The sequence below is a fragment of the Cyprinodon tularosa genome, unplaced genomic scaffold, assembly GCF_016077235.1.
Source record: "Cyprinodon tularosa strain WSP-4 unplaced genomic scaffold, ASM1607723v1 ctg946, whole genome shotgun sequence".
In the NCBI taxonomy this organism is placed as follows: Eukaryota; Metazoa; Chordata; class Actinopteri; order Cyprinodontiformes; family Cyprinodontidae; genus Cyprinodon; species Cyprinodon tularosa.
The window spans coordinates 142,716-170,640 of NW_024039725.1; the positions used below are offsets into that span (position 1 = coordinate 142,716).

Below are 27,925 nucleotides of genomic sequence, written 5' to 3' on the forward strand. Positions count from 1 at the left end.
CAGCATTTTAATAGGGTTGGGTTTATTTTTATGTGTCTTATCTATGGTTTTGCATCTGAAAATCTTAACAATGTTGTATTATTTTTTTCATTCTCAGCATAGCTCAAGCTAATCAATATCTTAAAAGACTTTTTTGTGTCATTTATTTATAAGAATTATTGCCATGAGTGGCTCTAAATGTTTTATTCACACAGAAAATAAACAAGACCCGCCTTTAGTATTTGTATGCAGTGTTTGCATACTTCGGGACGTGGCTTGCTAGGAATTTCCATCTTTACCCAGAGCAAACACCTGAAGGCTCTTCCACTGACTGACACAGACAGAAAGCTAAAGTGGGCCAGGAAGAACCAATCAATCATCCTGTTGGAGCCACAGAGTAACAAAAATAGTCAACATCACAGCAAACTCCTGCAGAGTTAGACACCTGTAAGGTTGTGTGGTGTGCATCCTTCTGCAGAAACACCAACTGTCCTGCTCAGGTAAACTGTCTGACATGGTATATCAAGCACAGGGAAGAAAGCAGAATTATCATGTGTTTATTATGCAGATCTATCATTCTATATCACCAGACTGCACCTTATCATTGTTACATCCCTTTACCCAGCTGCAATCGCATTTAAAAATTTGTTACTTTTAGCTGAGAGTAATCAGTCTGACTGCTGCAGTTTGACATCATAATAGCTGATATGGATCGAATGGTTTATTTATTCACAGTTTATTCCACAGTCAAAGATCAGGCTTTTTCCAGTTTATTTTATTTTTTTATATATATATTTCTATTATTTAAATAATTAATATTGTCATTGCAAAACTAGCCAACAGACAGGCATTATGAAAGGAAATATTATAAAATAATTTATATTTTAAACATTTACTGGATTATCTCAGGCAAGAGTATGCATGTGAAAAAGTTTGAAGTCTTTTGCATATCGTCACTGCCCTCTTATGGTCGTTATATGAAATATATGCTGAATATTCATCAGAAGACTTTTACAGACTATATTGTTGTGTAATTGGTTATTGTGCATAGATTTGGTGTACAGTTTAAATGCATTGGTTTTCTTTCAACAAAAAATCTGCAAAGCAAATGGAAGAGCAGTATTCTATATAAAAACATCAGGGAACCATGTGGTTTGCGATACTTATGGATCAAAAACAATTGATCTGTTACAAAATAGCTTATAAAATTAATCATGCTTTATGTTAAACTAATTCAATATGAAAGCAAATGTCAATGATAGAAAAATAACATCAGGAAATTTTCCAATGCGTTAAATGTGTCTGAAGTGTTTAGACTTTGAATGAACTCCACACATACTGAGTCATAAAGCTACAAACTAAACAACTATATAACAAGACAAATTGATTAATTTGAACTGAATTAGAAAAATCTCAGATTAACCCATTTCTTATACTATCCATTAATATAGAAAAGGTTTTCTTGAGCTTTTTTATTGAACTGAAGCAACAATTGTCAAGTTTTCATTTATTAAAAACACAAAAGTAAACTGAAAGTGAATCATTTCACTGTTACCTCCTCAACAAACAAAACATTAACAATAAACAATAATTTCATAAAACTAAGAAAAGTAGTCGGATTGAAAAAGGGGTTTTTAATTCATTGAAAATCCAGCCCATTATAAAAAGAGTATTACACAAGAAGATTCTGAATGTTTTCTATTTACTTGAAGTGGAAAATTATTATATATGTTTTTCTCTTTTCTCAGAAACAAGGTCGGGTATGAGCCATTCTTTTGTTAAAAAAGCTGGCTGTGGGAAGAGAAAAATGTGCTTCTAAGCAAAGTTTTTTTCATATATTTATGGTCCTGCCTTTACTTTTTAATTAAAGTACAAGCAAAGAAAGAACATAAAACTTTTGATTTCAGGAATATATAAAAATGTCCCTAAAAAAAGAGTCAAATCTGTAAATTTTTGTACGAGGATTGAACTCCGATGTATACAAATACTCCACAGGCAACACTTTGTGCACCCCTCATTTAGAAATGTTCAGTGAGTAAAAGTAAGCTGATTAGATTTCTACAAATCAAAGTCCTGAACTTGTTCTGGAAGGTGTAAGAACAAAGTGAGATGAAAGCCAATACAGCAGCATTCCAGAGCCAGAACTGTTCTGGAGAGCAGATTCCTGCAAGATCATGTGAGTGACGGATCAAGACTTAATGTCAGACGGGACTTGGAATCCAAGAATCCACATATAGAGCTGCTGTAACAGATACGTGAAAAAATTCTTTGTAAAATTATTTACAAAAAAAATGAGCAAACGCACAAAAAAAATCTTAAAATGTATTATAACCAAACAATAAAAAAATACCTTTATTAACTACCCAGGCCTGAATAGTTAAAATTGTTGGACTGTGTTATATTTTTCCCTTCCAATTTCATGGAATCCATTTTTTGAAGAGTCGCCAGTCCATTATTTACAAAATTCCCACACAAAATCCTGCTGCCATCTCCATGCTTCACGGCTGGATCGGTATTCTCAAGCTTGCAAGCATCTGCTTTTCACTTCTAAATCTAATGATGGACATTATTCATCGCTTCAGTTAAGTTTAGTCAAACCACAGGACTAAATACACTTTCTTTTACCTGTCCTGGGTAAATTTTACACTTTACATTACATACATTTACATTTTACACCAAAGCAAAGTTAAATCTGTGACACAATACTTTCCCTTTTTGCTAAATGCAGTGATGGCTGGATATTTCCACGGTATGTGAATGTGGCACCTCGGACGTCTGATAAATGTTGATTGTTTAGAATGATCTGGCATCTTGGTTAATTTCTAACCGATGTTTGGTACATTCGATTAATCAAATTTTTTGTTTACTAAGATTTAAAATGATAAAATCCATAATTTTTCACTAATCCACTTCTTGGGCTTTTCAGCTCAGATTGACATTATTTAAGCACTTTTTTTCTTAGATGATAACACATACATATGATAAGCTCACTTTTTGTGTGATACTCCTAGCTTCAAACATTTAGTGAGTTTTATTTTCTCCTTTGTGAAAATATGATTTTTATAGTATTTTTCACAGCCACAATTTTGTTGACTTCAAAATTAAAGTCACCTTCCAGATGGGATGGTTTAGATAAATGCTAATTATTGACAGAAATGTTTTATGTAGTCTATTGTAGGTTACAAATGAGAAAAAAAAAAACTAATTATAGGGCCTTTATGTACGTAAAGATGTTCATTGTCATTATTAAAAAATCATTGATTTAAATACATAAACTGTTAAGCAAATTCTAAACTTTTTGATCCCATGCTTAAATATGGATCTATACAGATTCCTTATCTCTGTGTTTATTTGTATTTTTTTATTATTCCAAATAAAGAAATTAATTAAGCGTAATTTGCTTATGTTTATAAGAATTTTAGCAATCTGTGACGTTTTTTAAATATTATAAAAGACCAGTATTATTATATTATAATACTACAATATAATATATTATATACTATAATATAATATATTATATATATTATAAAAGATATAGTAAATAAACATTTTAATTATAACCAGCTGTGATGTGATCACAACTCTACTACATAGATTTTCCCATGCACACATTTTCTTTTTTATTGAACAGAAGACATTAATTTACATTTTCAAGTAGGAATCTCCACTTTTCTTTCTTATAAAAAAGAGAAAATAACAGTTATATACAGGACATCAACTTAACTTGTGCAAGGCAACAAAAAATTAATTAATAAATAAACAGGGAGTAATATTACAACCAATGCAAACATACAAAACTTAAAAAAATTAAATTAAAATAAAAGACAGACTCATTCTGCAACAAGACAGTTTCTTGCATCATGTTAACTTTTATTAGTAAAAAAAAACTGACATTTTGACATTTCACTACATAGTTTTTGTATATGTCCATAAAGATGAAACTTATTAATTAATGCACACATTTTCTAGGTTGAATGTGTTGATGCTGTTTTTCTACGGCTGCCGAGAAGGGGGGAAAAAAAGCGTATGAGTGACGTCAAGCTTCAGCTGTAACTGCGCTGCGCATGCGCAATTCCTCATCGAAAGCAGATCCTGCTTTGTTGTGAGCATCGGTGCTGTGACTTTCCTGCGAAGTCAGCTGCTATTTTACGACATATTGCGTTTGTCTGCCATCGCATTCAGCAGACAACAACTGTTACCAGCCTGTTTTAGGGTCTTTTTGTCGTCTTTTCTCCGGTTGGAAAGTCTAAAGCAACAAAAGTCTGGATCTTCTGTATATAAACAAAACGCAGCGAACTGCTTCTTAAGGTGGAACGTCAAAGACAGATGCGGAGAGGCTACAGTCGTCGGTTTTCCGTGTTTTAAGTTTGCTAACTTCGTTTAGGTCGCTTTACCGGTGATGGAAACAGTCATGCTACTCTGTTAGGGACTGAACTCCTTTTGGGAACCGTGTGAACATGAGAGAAGAGGACAGTTTGCTGTTGGAAAGCCAGTCTATGGCAAGCGAAAGAGGGGCTGAACGTCTCTGCTGCAGCCCCCACTTGACAGAGGAGGAAGGACTGGGACACCCGAGCTTCCCCGGTTATCTGTCCAGGTCACAGTTGGACTAAATCGGACTTTCCATGGAGACTGTGGGGAAATTTGAGTTCAGTCGGAAGGACCTGATAGGACACGGCGCCTTTGCTGTGGTCTTCAAAGGCAGACATCGAGAGGTGATTTCCCTTTTACTCTTATAAAGATGCAGTAATTATAATCAACATAAAAAATATACACATTGTTAAATGCATTTAGTCCATTATGTAAAGACTATTAGCGTTGTTGGCCACCTGGGAGGTTTGTTGTTATTGTACGGCCTTAAGAGGCCTGGTCTAAAACACAGGATATTCCCTGAAAAGCACCAAGCTAACGCATAAAACGCAATTTTTATTCTATCATCGCTCTACCTTCAAAACGTTTCCTAAATGCAAAGAATCCTCTGTGACTGTCTTTGTTTTTATAAGGATGCAAATGTGCAGATGTTGCAGGACAGGTTTGCTGATTCAAATATACAGGTGCTGGTCATAAAATTAGAATATCATGAAAAAGTAGATTGATTTCAGTAATTCCATTTAAAAAGTGAAACTTGTATATTATATTCATACATTACATACAAACTCATATATTTCAGATGTTTATTTTGTTTAATTTTGATGATTACAAATGACAACAAATGAAAATCTCAAATTCATCATATCAGAAAATTAGAATATTACTGAAGACCAATAAAAACAAAGGATTTATAGAAATGTTGGCCAACTGAAAAGTATGAACATGAAAAGTATGAGCATGTACAGCACTCAGTATTTAGTTGGGCCTCCTTTGGCCTGTATTACTGCAGCAATGCGGGCGTGGCATGGAGTCGATCAGTCTGTGGCACCAGGCACTGGTAGCTTTGGCACTGTGTGCAGGTGCCAAGTCCTGTTGGAAAATGAAATCTGCATCTCCAAAAAGTTGGTCAGCTGCAGGAAGCATGAAGTGCTCTAAAACTTCCTGGTATGTGGCTGCGTTGACCCTGGACCTCAGAAAACACAATGGACCAACACCAGCAGATGACATGGCACCCCAAACCATCACTGACTGTGGAAACTTTACACTGGACTTCAAGCAACGTGGATGAAGTGCCTCTCTTCTTTTCCTCCAGACTCTGGGACCTTGATTTCCAAAGGAAATGCAAAATTTACTTTCATCAGAGAACATGACTTTGGACCACTCACCAGCAGTCCAGTCCTGTTTCTCTTTAGCCCAGGCAAGACGCTTCTGACGCTGTCTGTGGTTCAAGAGTGGCTTGACACAAGGAATGCGACAGCAGAAACCCATGTCTTTCATACGTCTGTGTGTGGTGGTTCTTGAAGCACTCACTCCAGCTGCAGTCCACTCTTTGTGAATCTCCCCCACATTTTTGAATGGGTTTTGTTTCACAATCCTCTCCAGGGTGCGGTTATCTCTCTTGCTTGTACACTTTTTTCGACCACATCTTTTCCTTCCCTTCGCCTCTCTATTAATGTGCTTGGACACTGAGCTCTGTGAACAGCCAGCCTCTTTAGCGATGACCTTTTGTGTCTTGCCCTCCTTGTGCAAGGTGTCGATGGTCGTCTTTTGGACAACTGTCAAGTCAGCAGTCTTCCCCATGATTGTGTAGCCTATAGAAGTAGACTGAAAGACCATTTAAAGGCTTTTGCAGGTGGTTTGAGTTAATTAGCTGATTAGAGTGTGGCACCAGGGGCCATCAATTTTGAACCTTTTCACAATATTCTAATTTTCTGATATGATGAATTTGAGATTTTCATTTGTTGTCATTTGTAATCATCAAAATTAAACAAAATAAACATCTGAAATATATGAGTTTGTATGTAATGTATGAATATAATATACAAGTTTCACTTTTTAAATGGAATTACTGAAATCAATCTACTTTTTCATGATATTCTAATTTTATGACCAGCACCTGTAGGCCAGCAGACTCCTATTGTTTCCTATTGAAAGCTCTATATTAATGGCAGCAACAGACATGTTGAAACATGTACTTATCTCTAACTTAATGCATATCAATCATTGCGTGTTAATTTACTTAGCAGCTTAATTTATTGATATGCATCATCTATTGTTTATAATAGACCCCCAACAGCATATGAATAAATCACTGATTCATGTTATATATTACATTTCTGACTGTAAATACTGAAAGATCTATTTGCTGCATAGAAATATTTGATTTCTATGTCATTCTTAGTTGAATGCATCCTTGTGATTATTTATATCTACAGACATAGGTTGTCTGAAATGTCAGCTGATGAGTTTGCACTGCATTTTCTCCCCTAACCTAAAGACAATCCACTGTGATTTTTCTTTTTCTTTCAGAAACCTTACCTGGAGGTGGCAGTGAAATGCATAAACAAGAAAAACTTGGCCAAATCTCAGACGCTGCTTGGGAAAGAGATCAAAATACTGAAGGTGAGCCTGAGATACTGGGATAATCGCTAGAAAACTTACCAACAATGAGGAATTTTGCACATGGACACAATTAGGTCGCATGTCAACATTATTCCTGCAAGCCTAAGACAGTCTTAGTTGGGATTATCAAATGTCAGGCCTTCTTAAAAATACACTGCCTTTCCAAAGAATGCATACACTTTTATTTTGTGTGTTCGGTTTCAATTATGTTCTAGAGACTCATATCCTTCAAGTCGAAGGGAAATATTGCACAGCTTTTAAAATGTTATTGCATATTGGAAAAAGGTTGTGCCTAAATAATACCTGGATTAGGGCTGCAAATAACGATTATTTCACGATTGGATTAATCTGTGAGTTTTTTGATTAATTGATTAATGATTAAATAGCAAAATGTTCCTTAAAGAAGGATTTTTACTAAATTAAACCAGGTGGAACTAAAACTTTACCACTTGAGGAGTTCTGGACATATATTGACACATAAAAACATTTTTTAAATCTTAAATGCAAAATGTTTATATATTTTTTTTTACAATTTTAGTACAAATACTGCTCCAAATGTGTCGCTCTGTCAGCTAAAGGCATGTTTTACAGTCTCTATACTCCATTTAATGATTAATCGATTACTAAATAATTTTATTTTTTTTTTCAATTAGTGATTACTCACGATTAATCCGATTAATTTTTTCAGCCCTAACCTGTATAGAGGAAAACCAGCAGGGCATCTTTATTGGATAACAAGTCTGAACAGACCACCAGAGCTATATTACAGTCACAGTGTGTCTAATCTGACTCAAGCGTTTTCAGAAGGAACACATTTGGTTAAAAATATTATTAGTAAAATAAAATAATGCACTGTTTCCTTCCATTTCCTAATTATCCTTTTTGGCACATTACATAAAATCCCAATCAAAACTTTGATGGTGTGATTAAAATAACGTTTAGAGAATATATATGCTTTTTTTTTAGGTAACATGTTTCTGTGAATAGTTTAAGCTACAACCTTAAACCAATGTTTGTTTTCTGCTCGATTCCTGCAGGAACTGAAACATGAGAATATTGTTGCATTACTGGACTTTCAGGTGTGTATGTATTTAATTAGAAATATCAACCATGTCACTTTAAAGGAATTCTTAGATATAAGAAGTGATTATAGTCTTTCTCGATCAATAATTGTAGATACAGCTGTAATGGGTTGCTGTTTTTTATCGTATATATCTTCAGCCATTTCTTTACATCCTGAAAATACTTTCCCAGTTCTGTTATGTTATATCCTCTCTGTTTGTTTTTTTTTTTCCTCGGCTAAAGGCAGATCTTTGTAAAGTGTTGATTTACATCCTGACTTAGTGACCTTTAAAGCTCAGTCATCACTCCCAGTGTTTACATTTGATGTGCAGTCACATAACCCCTTATTGGCGGTGTTCGTTCCTGAAAAGCTCTCTGAGAACTGCAGTGTAAATTTCACAACGAATCAAATGTTTTCTGCAGTTTTCACACTTGCACAAGCAGACGTCAGGTAGCTACACATATTGATCTCTCTACCTGCTGTCAGGGCAGCTGTTGTCCTTTAGGTACCGACATTGATGATGCTGCCTGTAGCCTAGTTACCAGTCTGAAGCGGCCTGTTGCTACACCTCCTGGGTAGCTGCTATATCACGTCCCTCACGACTCCTAACAAAGCCTTATCTGAGCTCAGCAGGTGCTCTTTTTGTTTTTAATTCCCTAACTAACAGCCTGCCAGCTGGGTGAAAAAAGCACAATGCTAATTTACATTATTCGAGGCTAAGCTATGTTAGCAAGACAACAGTTCGGTTGTCAGAGGGCTCCTTTTGTTTAACGAATTTTATGGAGGGTGTTAAGTTTTATATTTAATCTCTATAACTAGTTTCAATTTTTTTTACTTGAGTTTTGCCCTTCAAGTACGTATAAATCAAAAAGGTTAGATTTCGGAATTAAAATAAATAACCCTGATGGCAAAGGTTAAAGATAAGATTTTATTCACTATTTATTTTAGAGTGCAGCTTGACTTGTAAGCTTTTTAATGAATAGTTCATATAAACTGAGCTACAGTAGTGGCTTTGACACTGCAGTCTTGTGTTGTTATTGGGAAATATGTGAAGAGCTGCTCTGTTAGGTTATTATCAGCAGCTTGGTGGAATGAAATTCTCTTGCAAGAAGCTGCCAAAGTATAAGTTACCAACCCCCAGATCCACACATGTTCTCTCAGCAGTTTGTCTATGTGTAGGGCAGTCCAAGTCAGCCCTCTTAGATTACATGTTTCTGTTCTGGGGAGTAATTAGTCCAAAGATTCACCTCTTTGGAAAAGACAAACAGAAAATGACACTGAAGGAAAAAAACAGCATCCCAGCAAAAACTGGCTTTCATGATGTGTCTGTTTTAGTCAGTATTGGAAAGACAGATGACATCTAACAGCAAAACAGCAAGTCTTAAGTAATTCTGCTTCATTATTAACATAAATGTTTCAAAAATCCTCTCATAATATTTTCCACTTTTTTTTAACATTCACTTTTCTGAGTCTGCTCCTTAAATGAAGGCATACCAAAGATTTGTACGTTTAAATGTTCCTTCCTCTGCTCCCTGCCTCGTCTGACCTGATGTGGGATCTGACCCATTTTCAGCTTTCTCTGCTGTGGGTCAGTGTTCCCACTTTGTATGGAAGTATTATTGTCCCCATCAGCACATGCAAACAAAGCGGACACACACACAAAAAAAACCCTAGGCAGCCCAACTAATTATCCAGCTAATCCCAGTTTATTAGACCTCTGGTGTTGCTCTGTAATAAGCAGTATTGCAAAATGGTGAAATTATGTTCACTATAAGTACATTCATTAAAAACCTTCTAATAAATGAGGTGGATGTAATTTATTTTAATTAATCATTGTCAGTTGGAATATTCTTGCTTATAAGTGTTTTTCTTTTTTTTTTTTTATTGAAAGGCGTAATTTAAACGCATTATGCAATTTATTTTTGCCCATTTTTTTTTCTACCTAAGGTTATCCTCCCATAATAATCTTTTCTAGCCCCTCCCTTTTGTTGAACCATAAAACTATACTAAATACTCTGCAAAGTGGTCAGATATCATACTGGATTTTAGATCAACTTGCTGTTCTGCTAAACCTTTCGAAACGAGGGTAAACGTTTTATTAACCAGAAATGTTTTTCCTCGATTCTCCGATACAGCCTGTGAGCTCAGGCCGTCGGCTCTCTGCCAGAACCTGTTTGCTGTCCGTTTTGTCTCTGCAGCCAGCGGCAGAAGCCCTGACTCAGCTGGACTACAGAAAACAGTCTGCCCTTTGACCGCTGCGTTCAAACAGATACTGAAATGGGGTCAGAATGAGAGATGGCTGTCATCTGTTGCTATGTGATAAGGGGCTGTTTGGAAGGCGGCCGCTGTATGTTTTCAGTTTTGTTTTTGTTTTATTTCTCTTCATATTTTTCTGTTTCCAAAGGTATTGTGGCAGACTGTAAAAATCTGCAAATTTAACAAACTTTTTGTTTTGAGTGTTGATGGTTAATCTTGATGTTTTTTTTTTCTGTGATTGAGTTCATAATGGCTGGTAACAAAAGAAAACAAACAGCTTTGATCATTTTGCTCTTATATTTAAGCTGAAATAAGTTTCTTAAAGTAAATTCAGCAAGTAAGAGTTGTAACCCTTCTAAGAGTTATAACATTTACTTTCCCTCATGAATCAACAAAGCATTTTGAATTAAATTTTATTGTAAATATAAATATAACTATCACTTGTTTTAAATGTGATAGATGATCTATTTATAGTAAATATAAATGGTAAATGGCCTGTACTTATGTGGAGCTTTTTGAAGTCTTGACCAAAGCGCTTTACACTACATTCAGTCATTCAGTGTGAGTGTGTGTGTGAATGGGTGAATGAATGTAGTGTAAAGCGCTTTGGTCAAGTCTCCTAACTTGAAAAAACGCGCTATATAAGTACAGTCCATTTACCATTTACCGTTCACCCATTCACACACACACACACACTGATGGTGGTAAACTACATTGTAGCCACAGCTGCCCTGGGGCTCACTGACAGAAGCGAGGCTGCTGTGCGCTGGCACCATCACTAAGCCATGTAGGTGGAGCGTCTTGCCCAAGGACACAACGGCACAGAAAGTCAGAGCCAGGGCTTGAACCAAAAACCTGCCGGTTGCAGGACCAACTCCTTCATCCGACACCACCTTTGCTCAAATAAACAAATTAAGCAGAAAGGTACAAAATAAGATAAAAGTGTTTGATCAATTTTTATTTAGTTTTTTCCCGTAACAGTGCTTCTTAGTCCATCTATTAGTCAATTTAAATCAGCAGTAGATCCTTATCTTATTCTTATCTTCTCTCTTTTTGGCCAAACCAACTGGATTACGTTTATCAGATAGTATTTTGGAGCAGAGGGCTTAGAAAGGCCTGCAGTCCTGCCTTCGAGCCCATTAAACACTTGTTGGAGTTGGGCTCGAAGTTGGTTCCAGAGTCACCAACACACCTACAAAGCTTGCTGTAGAATGGGTTCCCTGTCTCAGCCGTGTGACCAAGCTGGTAACCAACATGAGAAACAGCAGAATAAGCTTAGATGTGTTCTCCTTACAAATGGGGCGCCATTAAAAAACAGGATTGTTGTTGCAACATAGAATAAAGCTTAAGCTTTTACCAAAGATCAAATAAAGTGAACATTTTAGAGTCTTTAGAACGTAGATGTTACCCTCCTCAAATATTAGTTTATAAGTTGTGTTTGTGCTCTGACGGGCTGCTTTCACATTACTGTTTGACTGAAAAGTGTTTGTGTTCTCTCTTAACTGTTCCCTCTTTAGGAAACTGCCAGCTCAGTGTACCTAGTAATGGAGGTAAGCTTTGCTACGACTCGTTGCTTTGTTTGCTCAGCACTGTATTGTTGCAACTCTCCCAGGGTCAGATATATAATTAGCTGACCCCTCTCACATGTGTGTGTGTGGGGGGGGGGGGGTGATTATGCTGCATCTGCTGAAGTTGGTTGTGAAGCTGATTAAGGATTGCAGGAACCATAAAAATGATCAGTAGTGTTTTTCTGAGTGAGAGAGTCATTTTTTTGCCTTTATTATTATATATTTTGTAGATTTCTTTGTCCAGCTAAGAGGATCTGTTTCTGATTAAATAACCTACAACATCTTATAAAATAACTTCAGTTATGAAGATTTTAGAATTAATGGTGCTCTATAGCATGTTTAATTATAGCTTCTTTATTTAATATTCTTGGTGTAGATGACCCCAGGTTTTATGTATGAGGTTATTATAACTTTTACATTTCTAACCAATTCTTTCTCTCTTCTTAATGCCAGTATTGCAATGGAGGAGATCTTGCTGACTACTTACACTGTAAGTATAACAATGGTTCCATTCAGGCCTTTCAGTAAAAACATACAATCAAAATGAGTTGTTTCTTTATGGAAAATGTCCAGAAGTCATTCATCGTTCACATGTCCTGTCTCAGATTTTCTTGCATACTGAAGTGGTGTTCTTTATATGCCAGGAAATCTTTAAAGGAAAACTGTATCCTATTTGTGTGATTGACTTGTTTTAGTTTGAGGCTCTATCTGGTATAAAAGTGGTGGATAGGTCACATCAGTAAAATATACAGAATGTCCATCCAGACAGCCAGAGCATGCATGACGCTCTGCAGGAGAGGGACATTCTTCAAGTGAAAGCAGGGTTCAACATCAGAGCAGCCGTTCTAAGGGACAATTGAGTTCTGCTTCAGTGATACTTGAGCTTTACAGGGAGAATTATTGTTGAAGGATTCGGAAAAAGGTTTAGACCTTCAATTATTTAGCATTTTTGCTTCATTTAAGTCATTTTTCAGTTTAGTTTTGTGCTGCAAGAGGTTTGGTTGCAGGGATGCATCCTGTATGATGCAAAGAAAATGACATTGTCTATCATTAAAGAGATTGGGTGAGGAAAAAAAAGTTATTTATGTTGGAATTCATTGTTATTCTCTTTTATATAGCTCTAAGTTTGCAACTGGATACATGATATAATCTGAGCAACTGAAGAAAAAAGTAGATTTAGTATTTAAGAAAAGAGTTCCGATGTGGCCTTAAAAGAAAAAGAAAAAACAAATCCTTGAAAATTAATAAAATATAAAATTCCTCCCACAGCAATGATAGTTGAGTCTGGTCTACATAGGTTTACTCCAAATGATTGTTGGACTTTTTTGTGTTTTCCGTTTTGTCTCTGCAGCCAAAGGCACTCTAAGTGAGGACACTATTCGGGTTTTCCTGCAGCAAATAGCAGGGGCCATGAAAGTCCTGCAGACCAAAGGAATAATCCATCGGGACCTCAAACCCCAGAACATTCTGCTGTCTTACCCATCGGGCCGAAAGTCTCACTCCAACAACACCTGCATCAAGATCGGTAGGCTTCACTATATGTGACTTTAAACAGGTGCAGCCTTGTTTGCTCTGTTTTTACTTCTGCTCTTTAGAGCTTTAATATATATATATATATAAAAAAAAAAAAAACGAACACAATGAAAATGGAATAAATCGATAAATAACTAGGAAACAGAAACAAAATACGTCTTGCTGTTATGTCATTTGCTAACTGTTGATTTGTGAATCTGATCCTTTTCCTATTATTAGGAACCTATTAGATCCATTTTCTTTTGTTTTTTTTAAGTCTTTTTATTGACCATTCTATTTCACAACACATGAAAAAAGTAAAATGATTAGAATAACATGGAAAAACAATAAAAATTTGGAGGTATGAGCAAAATACATTTTATTGAGTGCTGCATAAATACAATATATATGTATGAGTAACATGTGAAATAATAGACTAGAGTTAGATAAATCTATAAAATCTCTGATTCATTGTGTTTATAACCTTTAACAGTTTTTGACCTTTTAAGTATAAATGATAAGAGTTTTTTTTTACTTGCAAAAATATTATTTTGTTACCTATTTCGGGATAAGAGTAATGGTGTTTGAGAACGTCACGGTCACGTAGGAAAAAAAAAAAAAAAGCAGGCCACAAATCCTGATCCATCATATTTTTATCAAAGTTTTTCCCCCAAACTCCTTCTCTGCCTCATCATGCGAGCTATGGTATATGTAGCATGTTTGTATTGTCTGAGCTGAAATAGAGAGGTTAGAGAATCTTTCAATCTGCTCTTTTTTTTCCCTGGTTACTCATTCCTGTCATTTAAGAACAAGAGCTTGCGAGCAGCAATCTGCCCACAGCTTCAGTTTCTCAGTAAGGCCTCTAAAGTGATATTATCAGTGTTTGGGGTCGTTCTGTATCTGAGTAAAGTCAGTCCGACCGGGGATTCCCCAGAAATATAGAACCGTAACATTTCTGGTGTTTTCTGATAACTTGAACCACTTTCGTGTTTTTTGGGTCACCTGTATGCATAATATGGTTTGTTGAGCTGGTCTGAGATAACAGGTGCAATCGCTTTTAAAATTAGGACTCAGGTTGGGTTTGTGGATTTTCTGTGTTCTGATTAATTTTTTTATTTTTTCTCTAAGCTTAAAACTTTCAAAAAGTATAAAAATGCACAATTATCTTTGCTTATATTTAAATAAGTCTCTTTAAGTGTACTTAGATCTTTTATTGTGTGTAAGTTTTCATTGGGTGCTTGTACGGCCAATCAGATGAGTTTTAATAAGAACAAGGAGCTTTGGTTGGATTATAGCCTTTTAAAGCATTGCAAACTTCTCAAGGAGTGTATGTTTCTTTTCTTTTTTTCCTCTTATTTTTCTGTCTCTAATAACTGCTGGCTAGCTTTTGTCACATCTTGTAATTTTGAGTATGGTTGGTATGAGCTTCAAGGTTTTGAAGTTTGAACGTATCTTTTACTTCCTCGACAGGTTAAATTCAAAATGTCCTTCTCTTGTTTTTTTTTTCGCTCAAGGTCATATAAAACATGTTGGTCAAATTAAAGAATTTCTTCAAAGCTAAATCTGTCAGTGGAAACTGTTTTCTTTCGTAGACTTGTTGACCTCACCTGTTCCCCCCTTCCTCTCTTTGCAGCGGACTTTGGCTTTGCCAGACACCTTCAGAACAACATGATGGCAGCTACGCTCTGCGGCTCTCCTATGTATATGGTAAAACACCTTCTACAGACAATCACTAAACGGGTTCCTCTGTGTTTTTACTGCTGCATAAATCTCCCCGCTGCTTCAACAGGCACCTGAAGTGATTATGTCCCAGAACTATGATGCCAAGGCTGACTTGTGGAGTATAGGAACCATCGTGTTTCAGTGTCTGACTGGAAAAGCTCCTTTTCAGGTAAAACCAGCAATAATTTTTCCCTTTATGGTTAAAGCTTCTCAGTGAAGGTTGAAAACCTTTTAAACTGGATTTATGGTTGTCTCTCTGTGTATAAATAGCAAATTTTCCTCGCTTCAGTTAGATTTTTAATGTAAACACTCATTCTAAGCTTCTTTCTGACAATGCATGGGTTCTTCTAACAGTTAAATACACGCTATTATTTATCTGGTAGTTGCAGCACTGCACCTACTCCTAACTGTGAAGTTGCTCTTTTGCATCATTGCTGCTAAGTTTACACAGACTAAAATGCAAACCTGTCTTTCCTGTCATTCCAGCTTGCAAACTATTCATTAAACTTTACTGTTACCATAAAACACGCATAATTGTTTTTAAAAACACATTAAGAGAAAGGGAATCTCTTAACGCCCAAAAAAAAATGGCTGCATAAATGTTATATTATATAAACAATGGGAGCAGAAAAGGGGAGAAGATTTTCACTGAGCCAAAGGTTAGACTGGTTACTGGTCAGGAACAGGCAATAAGGAAACATTATACATCACTTTTATTTGCTGTTTTATTCTGTTATAATAAAGTTAGATAATAGATTAGAGGGTGCAGTAGAGTTAAGCTTGTATTATTTTTTTTTCTTTTGGGTCTAAACTGGTCCAGCAAAAGTGAAACTTGTTTGTTTTTTAAATGTTTTTAAAACTGTAGAGAGTTAGAGTCACAGAGGAAAGATGAGCAATGACAGATTGACTCTGTGATAAGCTTCCATTGTGTTGCAGTTGTGTTCACATTCCGTTGACATTTACATTCTTTTACATTTTCACTGTTAGGCCAGCAGCCCACAGGACCTCCGGCAGTTCTATGAGAAAAACAAGAACCTTAGTCCCAAGTAAGAATGATTAAACATTATAAATCATAAGAACTTCCTTTGTTTTGTCTTTTTCTTCCTGTTTTTTGTAGGCTTCTTTGCTAAAATGAATTTAGCTATGGCTTGCCAACTTGAATGTTTAAAAACAAGTTGGTTCTGTCATCATCTGTGAGAGGTTTATTTGTCCAGATAAACAATTAAAAATGATCTTTGCAAAAAAGCGGTTGAGTGAAAACCATAAAAGTCTTCTTCAATTTAAATGTTTTATTTTCTTGTAGTATCCCCAGAGAGACTTCAAGCCATCTGAGGAACCTGCTGCTGGGTCTGCTGCAACGCAACCACAAGGATCGCATGGACTTTGGTCAGTAAGGCTCAGCAGTTCTGATCCTATAAAGAAGCCGCTTCATGGCTCTTTATTTAGATTTGTGTTTATTTGAGGGGGAAAAAATATTATGTGGTTCCTTAAATGCACTAAGCAGCAAACAGTTCAATAGTTTTTCAAAGTATCACCCAATATTTAGATTCACTGGTCTGGATTTAAAAGACTTGACAAAGTTAGAAGTTAATTAGCTTATACATCAATGTCAAATATTAGAAAATCCCATTTTGGACCATCCATCTCTGAGGTAAAATTTATGTCAATGGAGAAATAATAGAATTCTGTAAAGAAATAATTACTTTACTTATCTGACATTTCTATTGCTAGTGGCTTCTTCATTTCAAAAATACTGAACAGGATATTCTTGTCCGTGATACTGATCTCAGCCTGTCATTGAAGAATAGATATACATCAACATCCAGGCCCCAGTCTTTTTTTAATTGATTGATCCTTTTTGTTTCACTATTTCAGAACTTTTTGACTTCTATTTCTGCCTTCAAAAGAAAAGCACTTTCTTTCTATGCACTGAAACGTTGCATGACAGATATAAGCATGTCTTATGCTGCGTTCACATCGGACGCAGCAGGCGCAGCAGAAGCAGCGAGTTTACATGCAAAGTCAATGGTTGACGTGCTTCAAGGCGCAGCAAAAGGTCCCGCAGCACGTTTTGAGCAGCAGACACAGCGCGTCTGAGCAGCTGAAGTAGCATGTCGGGAGTGTTTAAGCATCTGACGCGCGCGACGCGCTGCTGATCGAGACAGAAAAATTGACCTTTTGCTGCTCGACGCGCCTCATCAACCAATCGGAGATGCTCATCTGGGAGATGCCAGGGAGACAGACACATCGCTGATGATACAGAGCGCTGGGATCACTCCTCTGAAACAGTTTTATTAATGCCTAAATTAACTTAAAATGCTGAAACCTGCCGACAAAGCGTGTTCGCCTTTATTATCCTGGTGCCTTCAGTTTGGATTATGTACATGAAAACCACCTTCCAGCCGCCATGGCGAACGGCGAGGAGGCAACCGGGGCATAAGCTGCTGTTGAATGTGATTCCTACTGACAGAGCACCGCTGGTATGTGGGGGTCTGAGCAGCTCAGACAGAAATAATATTGGAAGGCAGGATGGTAATCTGGATGAACTGACTGCACAGATTAAGTTTTCAGGTGGACTTTCTCACTTAAAAACATATTAAAACTACTTTATTCCCACCGATCACAGCAAATACAGCTGCAAGGCAAAGACAGGATAGGGAAGCTCCGCTCAATGCGCGTCACACCCTCTTTTCGCCACGCATCCAGAGCAGCAAAGCTGCTTCAGCAGTGCGTCAGAACTAAACTGGTACAACCAGCAAAAATGAAGCAGCAGACGCGATTTTGCTGCTCTTGCTGCGTCCGGTGTGAACGCAGCATAAGTATGACTTATTGATATTCCTCGTCAAACTGCAGCCTAGAGCTGGTCCAGTTATATATTTCTGCTCGTTGCTCTCCAGCTCTCTAAACTTACCCTGTAGACAATTGGCTGCAGCACTAAATACAGCCTTTCCTTTCACTGTGAACATCATTGTGACTGGTGTGTAATACCTAATAGGGGAAACCCTTATTTTTCTGAGGGGTATGTAGACGGTCTAAGGTGAATTTAAATAATTCTGACATTGGTCATTAAAAAATTTATTTATCAGACCCAGAGCTGCATTCTTCATGACATATTTGAAATGGCACTGTCCTTCATTTATTCAGATAAAAAAGATTAAAATCTATTAGGAGAGCAATAACTGGACATAGTATTCATTAATTCAATTCAGTTTATTTCTATAGCGCCAATTCACAACACGTCATCTCAAGGCACTTTACAGTTCACCCGATCATACAGTCAAATTGATTCAAAGTTTTCTATCTAAAGAAAATCTGTTGATTGCATCGAATCCTTGCCTCGAAGGCAATCCCTCACACTAAGCATGAGGGATTTCTGTTTGTTATTTTGAATTCTACCGTGATTTTGGTTTCAGTGCCTATAAACTTGTATCTTTCTCTGTGTTCCTTGCAGATGAGTTTTTCACCCATCCTTTCCTGGATGCCAGCTCATCTATTAAAAAGTGTAAGTACCGGTAAATGTTATTCTGTGTAATGCTTGGACACATTTTTTTAACCTTAAAGCAAAACTTTGCGTTATTTCACTTTTTTTTTTTCTAATGAAGTTTTCTAACAATCATTTTGCAGCCATCCCTGCAGTGACCATGACCTGTTTGCCCAGTTCTGCATCAGCCAGCTCTTGTAGCAGCTCCTCCACTTCTCACCTTGCCTCACCACCGGTTCGTGCTCAGTTTTCCTTCTGTGTTTTTCCTTTTTCTCTGCTTTTGTTTGTTCAGCAATTTTCCCATAATCCACAGAGCTGTTGTGTGTGTGTGTTTGACAAAGACTTTCTGACCTTCCTTCTCTGTTTGCCGTTTTCTAATTTTGCTCTTCTTCTGTTTCTTCTTTGCATCTGATACGTTTCTGTGTTCGTGCCACTGCAGCAGTCTCTCGCTGAGACTCAGCATCTGCGCTCCAAAGTTCCTGCCTCTCCAACCCAGGATGCTGCAGGTTTTCTCCTGAAGGACTCGTCTGGAGCAGGCGGCAGCAGCAAGAACTCCTCCTCTTGTGATACAGATGATTTTGTAATGGTGCCTGCTCATTTTACAGGTGAAGAAACCCTTCTAAAATCCATAGAAACAAGGAAACATCAAACAAAACATTCAATAGGCATAAAAAGTTCTAATTCACATCTTCAGCTCTATAATAGTTACTTTTAGGCTTGTAAATATTTTTAAATAGTTGCATCAGTTATAGTAATTATTAAAATTTCTATTTGTTATTGTTCTGATTGGTTTTCTTTTTTCTTATTGATGGATTTCCAGCAGGAGAACTGACTTGTGAGAGTAAAGTACTGCAGGACAGTCTCATGAACAGCGGGTGAGAGCTAACAACTACATGAATCATGCCAGAATGATTTATAAAATTAAGACAGTAGATTGTATTTCTTTGTGTTGTTCTGTTGTTTTTCCATTAATTTTCTTTTTCTCTTTTCTTTAGTTCTCTTTTGGCTTCAGCTGGTCTGTGTAACCAAGCCAAAACACCGCCTCACTCTCCCTCCTACAGCGGCTCGCCAAGTCCTGTCAGGTAAAAGAGTCAGAATATTATAATTTAATTGTAAAGGGAATTAAGTTAATCACAGAAGGATCTTGACATTTTAAATGCAAAAACTGATTGTATTGAATGTGCAGTACCTGGAAAAAAGATCCATAGACTCAAGACATTTGAGGTGTAACAGTTTATTGCAATCATAACATGTTTAATCAGGAATCTTTATATGTTTTCATTGGGATTGTAAAGTTTAGGATATGATAAATAGTTTTCTGCCTTTTTTAACACACCGAATCATTTATATCCGTCCTTTACTGCCTTTATATCCTTAAATAGAAATGCCATCAATCACCTTCAGAGTCTCGTTATTTCAGATTGAATCTATTGAAAAGATAAGGCTGTTTTTTTTAAGGCTCTTAAAGGACTTTTGAAGAACATTCGGTAAAAAAAACCAACAGGCTAAATAACAAGGAAGATTATCTCCATATTCCAAGTTTAGCATGGAGTACTGTTTAATCCTTCTGTTGGAAATGAAATGGTCACGGCACAACTGCTGACCTACCAAGACATGGCCTTTAATGTGAACTGGCAGACTGAGAAAGGAGTGCATTGATCAGAGAAACTTGCTAGAGGCCGACAGTAGCTCTGGTGGAGCAGCAATAATTCAAAACTGGTGGAAAAGTCTATACAGGGTAACTATGACACCACAAATGCAGCTTTTATTAAATGCTTGTGAGATGAAGGCTAGAATAACACGTGTAGGATAATACAAACAAGTGCATGAAAATGTTTGGTTCTTAGAACAAAAACACACTTTGTGGCCAGTATGCAAACACTACGGGCATATTATGGAGCTTATAACAGGAAAACCCTGAAAGAAAACATGCTAGAGGCTGCAGAGGATTAAGATTAGGCTAAAAATGAATCTTATTGCAGAGGAATTGCCCTAAAAAAGCAGCCAGAGTTACAGTGGAATCGTTTTATATCCAAGTGTGTTTATGTGCTGCAATGAGGCAGTCAAAGTTCAGACCTAAATTCAACATGAAATTGTTGGCAAGACGGAACAAACTTTCTTTCCACAGACGTCTGTCTGTCTCATCTGACTGAGTTTGAGCTCTTTGGCAGAGAATGTTGAGTAATGCCGGTTGAGACATACCCTAAAAGGCAAAGAGCTTTCATTTCAGCTAGAAGAGGTTTTCAGTTCATTTGAAGTAATTTCTTTTAGGACATTCTCCTGTAAGGGTAAGGTTTTAGCTCAAAGATCATATTTCCTGCCTTGTTATTTGAGTTTATTCTTTTAATTATTTTCTACTGGGGCTACTAGTAGTTGCAGTTTTACACCCGTCATCATCTCTGAAAGGTTCAACAATATTCAAAGGAACAGAACGGCAGATCATCAAGATAAAGCTGGACTCTTTTTAAAAGCTTTCATGAAAACATAACCACATCCTGTCAACCCTCTGACATTTTCTGCTCCTTTCTCTGCTCTTCCCAGAACCGCAGAGTTCCTGGGGAGTAATTTCTATGGTAGCTGTGGAAACCATGTTCACTCATTGCCTATCCCAGTCCCCACTCAGGTCCAGAACTACCAGCGTATGGAGCTGAACCTTCAGTCTCCCAAACAGGACGGCTCGCCACGGTCAGTATCCAAACCTGCTCACACTCCAAGAACAACACAATCACACTTAGAATGAAATCATTAATAACTGGTGAGGTATTTCAGTCTGATACCTGATGTTTCTGACCTGGTAGGCTCTCTACGCCGGTGCGTCGCTGCAGCAGTGGGAGTCTGGTGGGCCATGCTAGAGCAGGACCCTCAGCCCCGCGGCAGGCAGTAGCCCCCAGCTCCCGCAGGCTTTCACTGGGAGGAACCAGAACATTCCAGATTTCGCCGCAAGGTACTGACTACATTTCTAAGACAAAACCCTGAGTACCAGTTTAATAGACAGCCAAATAATCCTAAACATCAGACCTCAGAGAGTGACAAATTATAATCTTCCCACACCGACCCCCGTTCTGTCAATTTACTTCTTGCAGCGCCCCAGCATGCCGAATCAAGGCAGACGTCTCAGCAGCCTCCGCAGGGGGCAGGGCTTGGCACGCGCCTCCACAGCGCCCCCTGTCTTTTGGAGTGTGCGACTGGCGGCGGAAGGCATAAAATCAAAAAACAGCACTCGGACCCTGTGGCTGTCCCCCCATCAGGGCTGATGACTGTCCGCCTCCCCCACTCCTCCCCCAGACTCAGTGAGCTGATGCAGCGGAACCCCCTCCCTACCATCCTGGGATCCCCCTCCAGGGTGAGACGGCCGTGTCCGGGACTAAACATCAGGGGAAAAGAGATGCCAGCACTCAGCTTGAACTAAACTGGGATGTTTTGTTACTTTCCGTCTCTTTAGGCCATCCCTCCGTTTGAATTCCCCAAACCACCAAGTTCTCCAAATCTTATGACTTTCCTGACGCAGAGGGGTTTGGGTGTGGGTTCGCCTAGCAGCAGGACTGCCCCAGGAGAGCTCCGAGACGTTGGACAACAAGCCCCGGCGCCGTCCACCAGCCCTGCTTACTGCGTCCACAGACTGACTGATGACAGCAGGAGCTTTGGAAGGTTTTAATCATTCACTATTTATCTTTTAAAAAAAACAAACAATTCTTTTAGATACAGGAATGTTTTATTTTGTTGTTTTTTTTATGATTAAATGAACTTGAATTCCTGGATAAACTATGAATTCCTTTTATTGTATTAATTTCATATTAAAAGTGACTCTGCGTTATCTCTATAATAATTTTTACAATGAAATTTATTTACTGCATTTTTACAGATTTCATTCAGATTGAAACTGAATAAAAAAGCCTCATTCAGTTTATCAAGAGAGGAAGAGATAAGACAGGAAGTGGACAGATTTCTACATTTTCTCTCATCTGCAGGTCACAGAGTGCCGGTCGTCTGTCAGACATGCTGCTGATGGCTGCCTTTGGAGCAGGAGGACACGCAGGAGACCGAGGCAGTACGGAGAACCTGGCCTCAGAAAAAGCAATAGACATAACAGGTCTGTATGCCTCCTCCTCAGGATAGATTAAAATGTTTACTCTATATGTATGAAACATTTAGATGGTGTTTCTACTGTTATTATGGTTCCCATTGTTGCTCTGATGCAAAAAATCTCAATAAAATGGCATCAATTCTTACAAATAACAGCTTAAATATAAAGCACAGAAGGTTTTTGCATGGTTTCAGTATGCTCTGTATTGTTTTATGCTATAAAAAAAAATATATAGCCAATTTATTCTCCAATGTTTTTATGATTCCTGCTTTACTACATCAATTTTAGCCATTTAGTGTTTCCTTATTTCATAGCTATAGTAGCAGATAAAGAAGAGCATTCAAAACATTTTTTCTAACCGTCCTGCTGTAAATAGTAAGTTATTATTTCTATGAAATGAGACGAATGTACATTTTATGAGGGCGCTAGAAATAAAACAAAGAACTGATTTAAGAGTTTCAATTTGCATCTTTAAATATCTGCATAGCTAACTTTAAAGAGCAGTCTGTGTGTGTATTCCCTGAAGCATGTAGGCTATCCAGCATTTTAATAATGCATACTTAGACAAACATTCCTGTAAGAAGTTCAGCCTGTTACCCACTCAAAGTATTGCTCTCTCTCTCTGTCTCTCCTGGAACTGTTTTATCAATGTTACCTTTGCTTTTTTGTTTGTTTTGTATCATGAAAAGAGTAAAAGTTGAAGAAAGCCTTTTTTTCTGTTGATCAGCTCCTCCTTGTAGTGGCTTTGCACCGGGGTCCTGCAGCCCAGCGCAGGTGATTTTCACTGTTGGCTCTCCCCCAAGTGGCAGCACACCACCTCAGACCTCCAGACAGAGGAAATGTTCAGGTAACACATGAAATCTGGATAAGTTAATATCAAACTAGATGTTTCCAGACTAACAAGAAAAAAAAAACTCTCACAACTTGTTACATTGAAGATGAACAGGGAGGAGATATTGTTTCTTTTCTCATGATTTGAAGGTTAAACTTACGTTTTTTTTTTTTTTACTAACATTCAATTAACAGCTTAGACTCTGAATCTTAGAATCTTAGACAAAGAATTGCTTCAGATCACTTTTTCTGTTGATTGTACAGTACAGAAAATCTCCTCCTCAAACAGGCTCCTTCAGTTCAGGAAGCCCTGCAGGCTCGCTGACCAGCCGCTACCCCCAGACAGGCCCCTATCCCGAAGGCTTTGAGGCCCCGCCCAGCCCTCGCTACAGCTTCACTGATCCTATCACAGCTAACATGGGTGGCGCTGTGACCTTTGAGGCCCCCGAGCTGCCTGAGGAGACGCTGATGGAGGTGAGGAGCCGCTTTCCCACAGACCTCTGGAAAGTACTGAGTGTAGAAATTCTTAACACATGACCTGAAGCTTATTGCTTTATCAATTAAAATCAGGAATCTTGAATTCTTTCTTTTTTTCAGTAAAGCAGACTCTACGCAATGTCATAATCTGCTGCCATTTACTCTATATTATGTCTCTAAATCACTTCTCTGTTTCCACTTCTGTTGGAGTTTAGCAGGAACACACAGACACCGTGCAGCGCCTGCGCTTCACTCTAGAATTTGCGCTCTGTCTGATGGAGGTGGCGAGCTCACGTGGTGCTGCCACAGTGGGAGGACAAGGAAGAGAATCTCACCCCGCTGTCCTCCAGCAGCAGAGCCTGGTAGCAGATCAGATAAGCTCAATGAGCCGAGAGTGGAGGTAACACCTATTTCCAACGTCAAATATCAATGTTTGTAATCTCTGCCTTTTTCGCTCCATTTAGGAGAAAGTAAGACCGCCTAAAAACCCATTAACAGTGGAACCCATCCTCCGTTTCTTTATTTTATGACCTTCATCTAATGCAGTTATAGTAACAAACAAAGATTATCACTGTTCTAAAAACTTTTCTTTTTATTATATACCTACGTTAGATGATTTCACCAAGTTTTAGGTCCTTATCAATATGGAGCTTCGACATGTTTGTTATTGTTTTGCACTTTAAAATGCTGTAATTGTTTTATTTTTTCAATTATGATGTTTAGCTCATAAAACTTAATCTTGATTTTGCTGGAAATGCATCCAGAAGTGGTTACTGGACATTTAACTTTGCTATTACATCCTTTTACATCTTTGCTCATTTTGTGCACTTCAAAAGGCCATTAAATTATAGTGATGACCCTTTTCTAACCATAGCCTGCTATAATAAAATATGGCAAAGACCGTCCGGTATATGATATCTATAAAGTGAAAAGTAGTTTGAAAGAAATTGTAATAACTGATAGTTGGAAAAACAAGTTACAAACTAGGAAAAATGGCTAATCAGATATAAGATCTGCCATTTCAGTACTATTGTGTGATATAACAACTCAAAGGAGTGATTGGACTTGATATTTGGCAGCATGCTATAATTTAGCTGTCATAGTTGGATGGATGCAATTGTTCTTTACTGCCAGTATTCTGAAAATTACTGAAAAAAGAAGACATTTTGTATCATTAAAGGTAAAAGAAAGTCTGAAAATGTTAGTAACTCTACCTTTAATGAAAGTTTCGGCATTAGTATTCCAATTCAATTTAAAAATATAGATTTTTCAACTCAGAGTTTGACCTAGAGGCATTGCATTGTTCAGGTAAATGGGGTAAAAAGTTGAATGAACTCAGTACGAAACCTTAGTATCAAACATTCATGTAGTTCATGATGCTCCTCAGACAACAGCAACATTTCCCAACTTATTTTTGACTGATTTCACAGCTGTTTTTATTTTTTCTTTCTTGTATTTATCTTCTCAGTCATGCAGAGCAGCTGGTGCTCTACCTTAAAACCGCAGAACTATTGTCTACTGCCTTACAAACAGCCATGGAGCGCGTCAAACAGGGGAAGCTTTACCCTTCTGCTACTGTCAAACAAGGTAGGAGCCTCTTTTAGCCAGAGCAGCAGTCTGTAAAAACGATTTTGTCTTTGTGCTCCGCTCTTAAGCAGAAGCCGTGTTCTTTTATCTGTTCATGCACAGTGGTGAGGCGGCTGAATAAGCTGTACAAGTCCAGCGTGGCATCGTGTCGCTCGCTCAGCACTCGTCTGGAACACTTTTTCTCCAGGAAGCATCGTCTGATGGACCAAATCTCCTCTATCACAGCTGAGCGGCTGCTCTTCAGCCACACAGTGCAGATGGTAGGCAGAATAAAAAGAAGACAAAAAAAAATTCTCACCATTATAAACCCTGTGTAACCACATCAAACACAGATCTTTTATTAAGACTTCAAAGGAAAGTCAAATCAGCTCTAACTGGTGTTTATATTAATCCTTGACAACATGTAGAACTCAAACGCTCCATTTCTTTTATGAAACTTAGTGGTGGCAGCGTCATGCTGTGGGGAAGCTTTTCTTCAGTTGCACCAGGAGAGCTTGTTAGATCGTAGGGTAAATAGATTCTGGGGCGAGCCTTGAAAACATACGTTTTCTAACCGTCTCCATCAGACTGTTTCACAAAAAAGAATGATAATTTTGTTTATTCAGCAAATAAAAAAAAAAAGTTGACCAAAAGTATTTCACAAAAGGGGCACATCTAGAATGAAAGAAAGCTTATAGGTATAGTGGAGAATTTTTGCCAACTTTTGAAACAGCCTCTCAATTTTAAAAATAAAATCAAATGCACACGCACAACCCTGTACCCGTACCTGAGAGGGAACGCCTATTAAACGCATGTGAGAGCGTGCAAGATCCCATTTCTCCTTGTGCAAGCTCTGTTTTAAAGTTGCTTTTTGCATCACTCATACAAGCTTACTTTCTAAAAGAAGATATGTATTTTTTTCACTATGTCAGACTTATCAGTGAAAGTGAAAATGCGGACACACATTTAGGACAGCCATACGTAAACATATCAATTAGGAGGACCACTTATTTTGTTGATCCACCTGGAAAAGAACATCTTCCACTATAACTTAAGTATAGTACCGGGTAGCACCACAACTCAAGATCAGATCAAAACTAAGAACTCTTTTGGGTCCTACCATAAAATCTTGAAAAAGTACATTATAGCTTGAGGTTGTATGTAGAAACGATGAAGCTTCTGCAATTAATTATTATATTTGGGTTTTAAAATGATGATGCAAACCTTGAATGTGCCTGTTCCTGTTTTAGGTTCAGACTGCTGCACTGGACGAGATGTTCCACCAGGGGGAGGCGTCCATCCTGCGTTACCACAAAGCTCTCCTGCTAATGGAGGGTTTGTCTCTGTTCCTCACTGAACAGGATGACATCCTGAGCGTTAGCAAATGTGAGAATCTCTTCCAACTGTTCAACTACTTGTAGTTTTTTTGCACTTTTTAATAATTTTGTCACTTCCCCTCAGAGATTCATGAATATAACTCTAGATCTTGATCCAGTACAGATATTTAAATATAATTTCCCTCTCTGTTTGTGCAGGCAAAGAATGCATTGAACGCCGCCTCACAGCTCTGCAATCCGGTCTCTGTGTTTGACGCCTGACTCTCCATTTGCACTCTAACACACAACTTACCAAATCTCCACCCACATTTCACGGTGTCACATAGAAGCGCTTTTGGTTTCGCAAGAAAACCACAAGGTTTACACAGACACTGAAATGCTGCTCACTGGAAGATCTTTCGGTTTTCAAGGTTGGAACCATCTCATCTATGGGGGTTGGACCAGCAGTGGACATAGGGAGGACTTTGCTGCTGAACATGGAAATGCCAAGAAGAAGATTTGCACCCATTTACTGTCGATCCAACAGCAGAGAGCAGTGTTTGCCAAGTAGTCACATTCCTTCATGTTGCGCTAGTTTAAAATAAGAAAAGCTTTTTAGGATTCAAGCAAGATGCAGCAGCAGAAGCAATGCAGATAAACCTGCACAGCTGGTGATGCATTCTGATAAGGACTCCATGTAGCTAAATATTCTCATAATGTGCTTTTTTTTGTCTTATATCTCTACTTTGCTCCCATTTTTCTTCATTTTATCAGGTCCTTTCATGCTTATTGACAGAAAGTCTACAGCTTAAAGCATAGCTACATTTGATTAGCAGTAGTGCATATTAGTACTGTTTAAAAAAAAAAAAAAAAAAACTGCTGCCAAATTATTTTTACAGGATTTATTGAAGTAGATTCATAATCTACTTCTGCTGGTTTGATTTAGAGAAGAAAAGAAAAAAAAATCTGTCTGAAAATGTACTATTTCTGTATAAGCTCAAAATGAAAGGGCCACAGCCTGTTTCACACTATGAGGTTGTGAGGGAAGTATTGTAATCCTGCAGTTTTCTCTAAAGCAGA

General features: G+C 37.7%; 1 protein-coding gene across 2 annotated transcripts; it reads left to right on the forward strand.

The window, feature by feature from the left end:
• Positions 1 to 4,051: 4,051 nt before the first annotated feature.
• On the forward strand, positions 4,052 to 27,694 carry ulk1b (unc-51 like autophagy activating kinase 1). 2 transcript variants are annotated; one of them, XM_038275164.1, is made up of 27 exons: positions 4,052 to 4,691; positions 6,877 to 6,969; positions 8,007 to 8,048; positions 11,806 to 11,838; positions 12,310 to 12,346; positions 13,208 to 13,381; positions 15,002 to 15,075; positions 15,158 to 15,259; positions 16,078 to 16,136; positions 16,394 to 16,476; positions 18,542 to 18,592; positions 18,715 to 18,806; positions 19,011 to 19,176; positions 19,392 to 19,446; positions 19,567 to 19,653; positions 21,113 to 21,256; positions 21,370 to 21,515; positions 21,655 to 21,914; positions 22,014 to 22,219; positions 22,540 to 22,661; positions 23,383 to 23,502; positions 23,776 to 23,960; positions 24,179 to 24,363; positions 25,432 to 25,550; positions 25,653 to 25,810; positions 26,780 to 26,915; positions 27,065 to 27,694. In XM_038275164.1, the coding sequence occupies exons 1-27, from the start codon at positions 4,602 to 4,604 to the stop codon at positions 27,118 to 27,120; spliced, it is 3,075 nt and encodes a 1,024-aa protein (XP_038131092.1). In that variant the 5' UTR covers positions 4,052 to 4,601; the 3' UTR covers positions 27,121 to 27,694. The 2 variants fall into 2 exon arrangements, with proteins under 2 accessions (XP_038131092.1, XP_038131093.1); XM_038275165.1 differs by having other exon boundaries at positions 19,395 to 19,446.
• Positions 27,695 to 27,925: the final 231 nt, after the last annotated feature.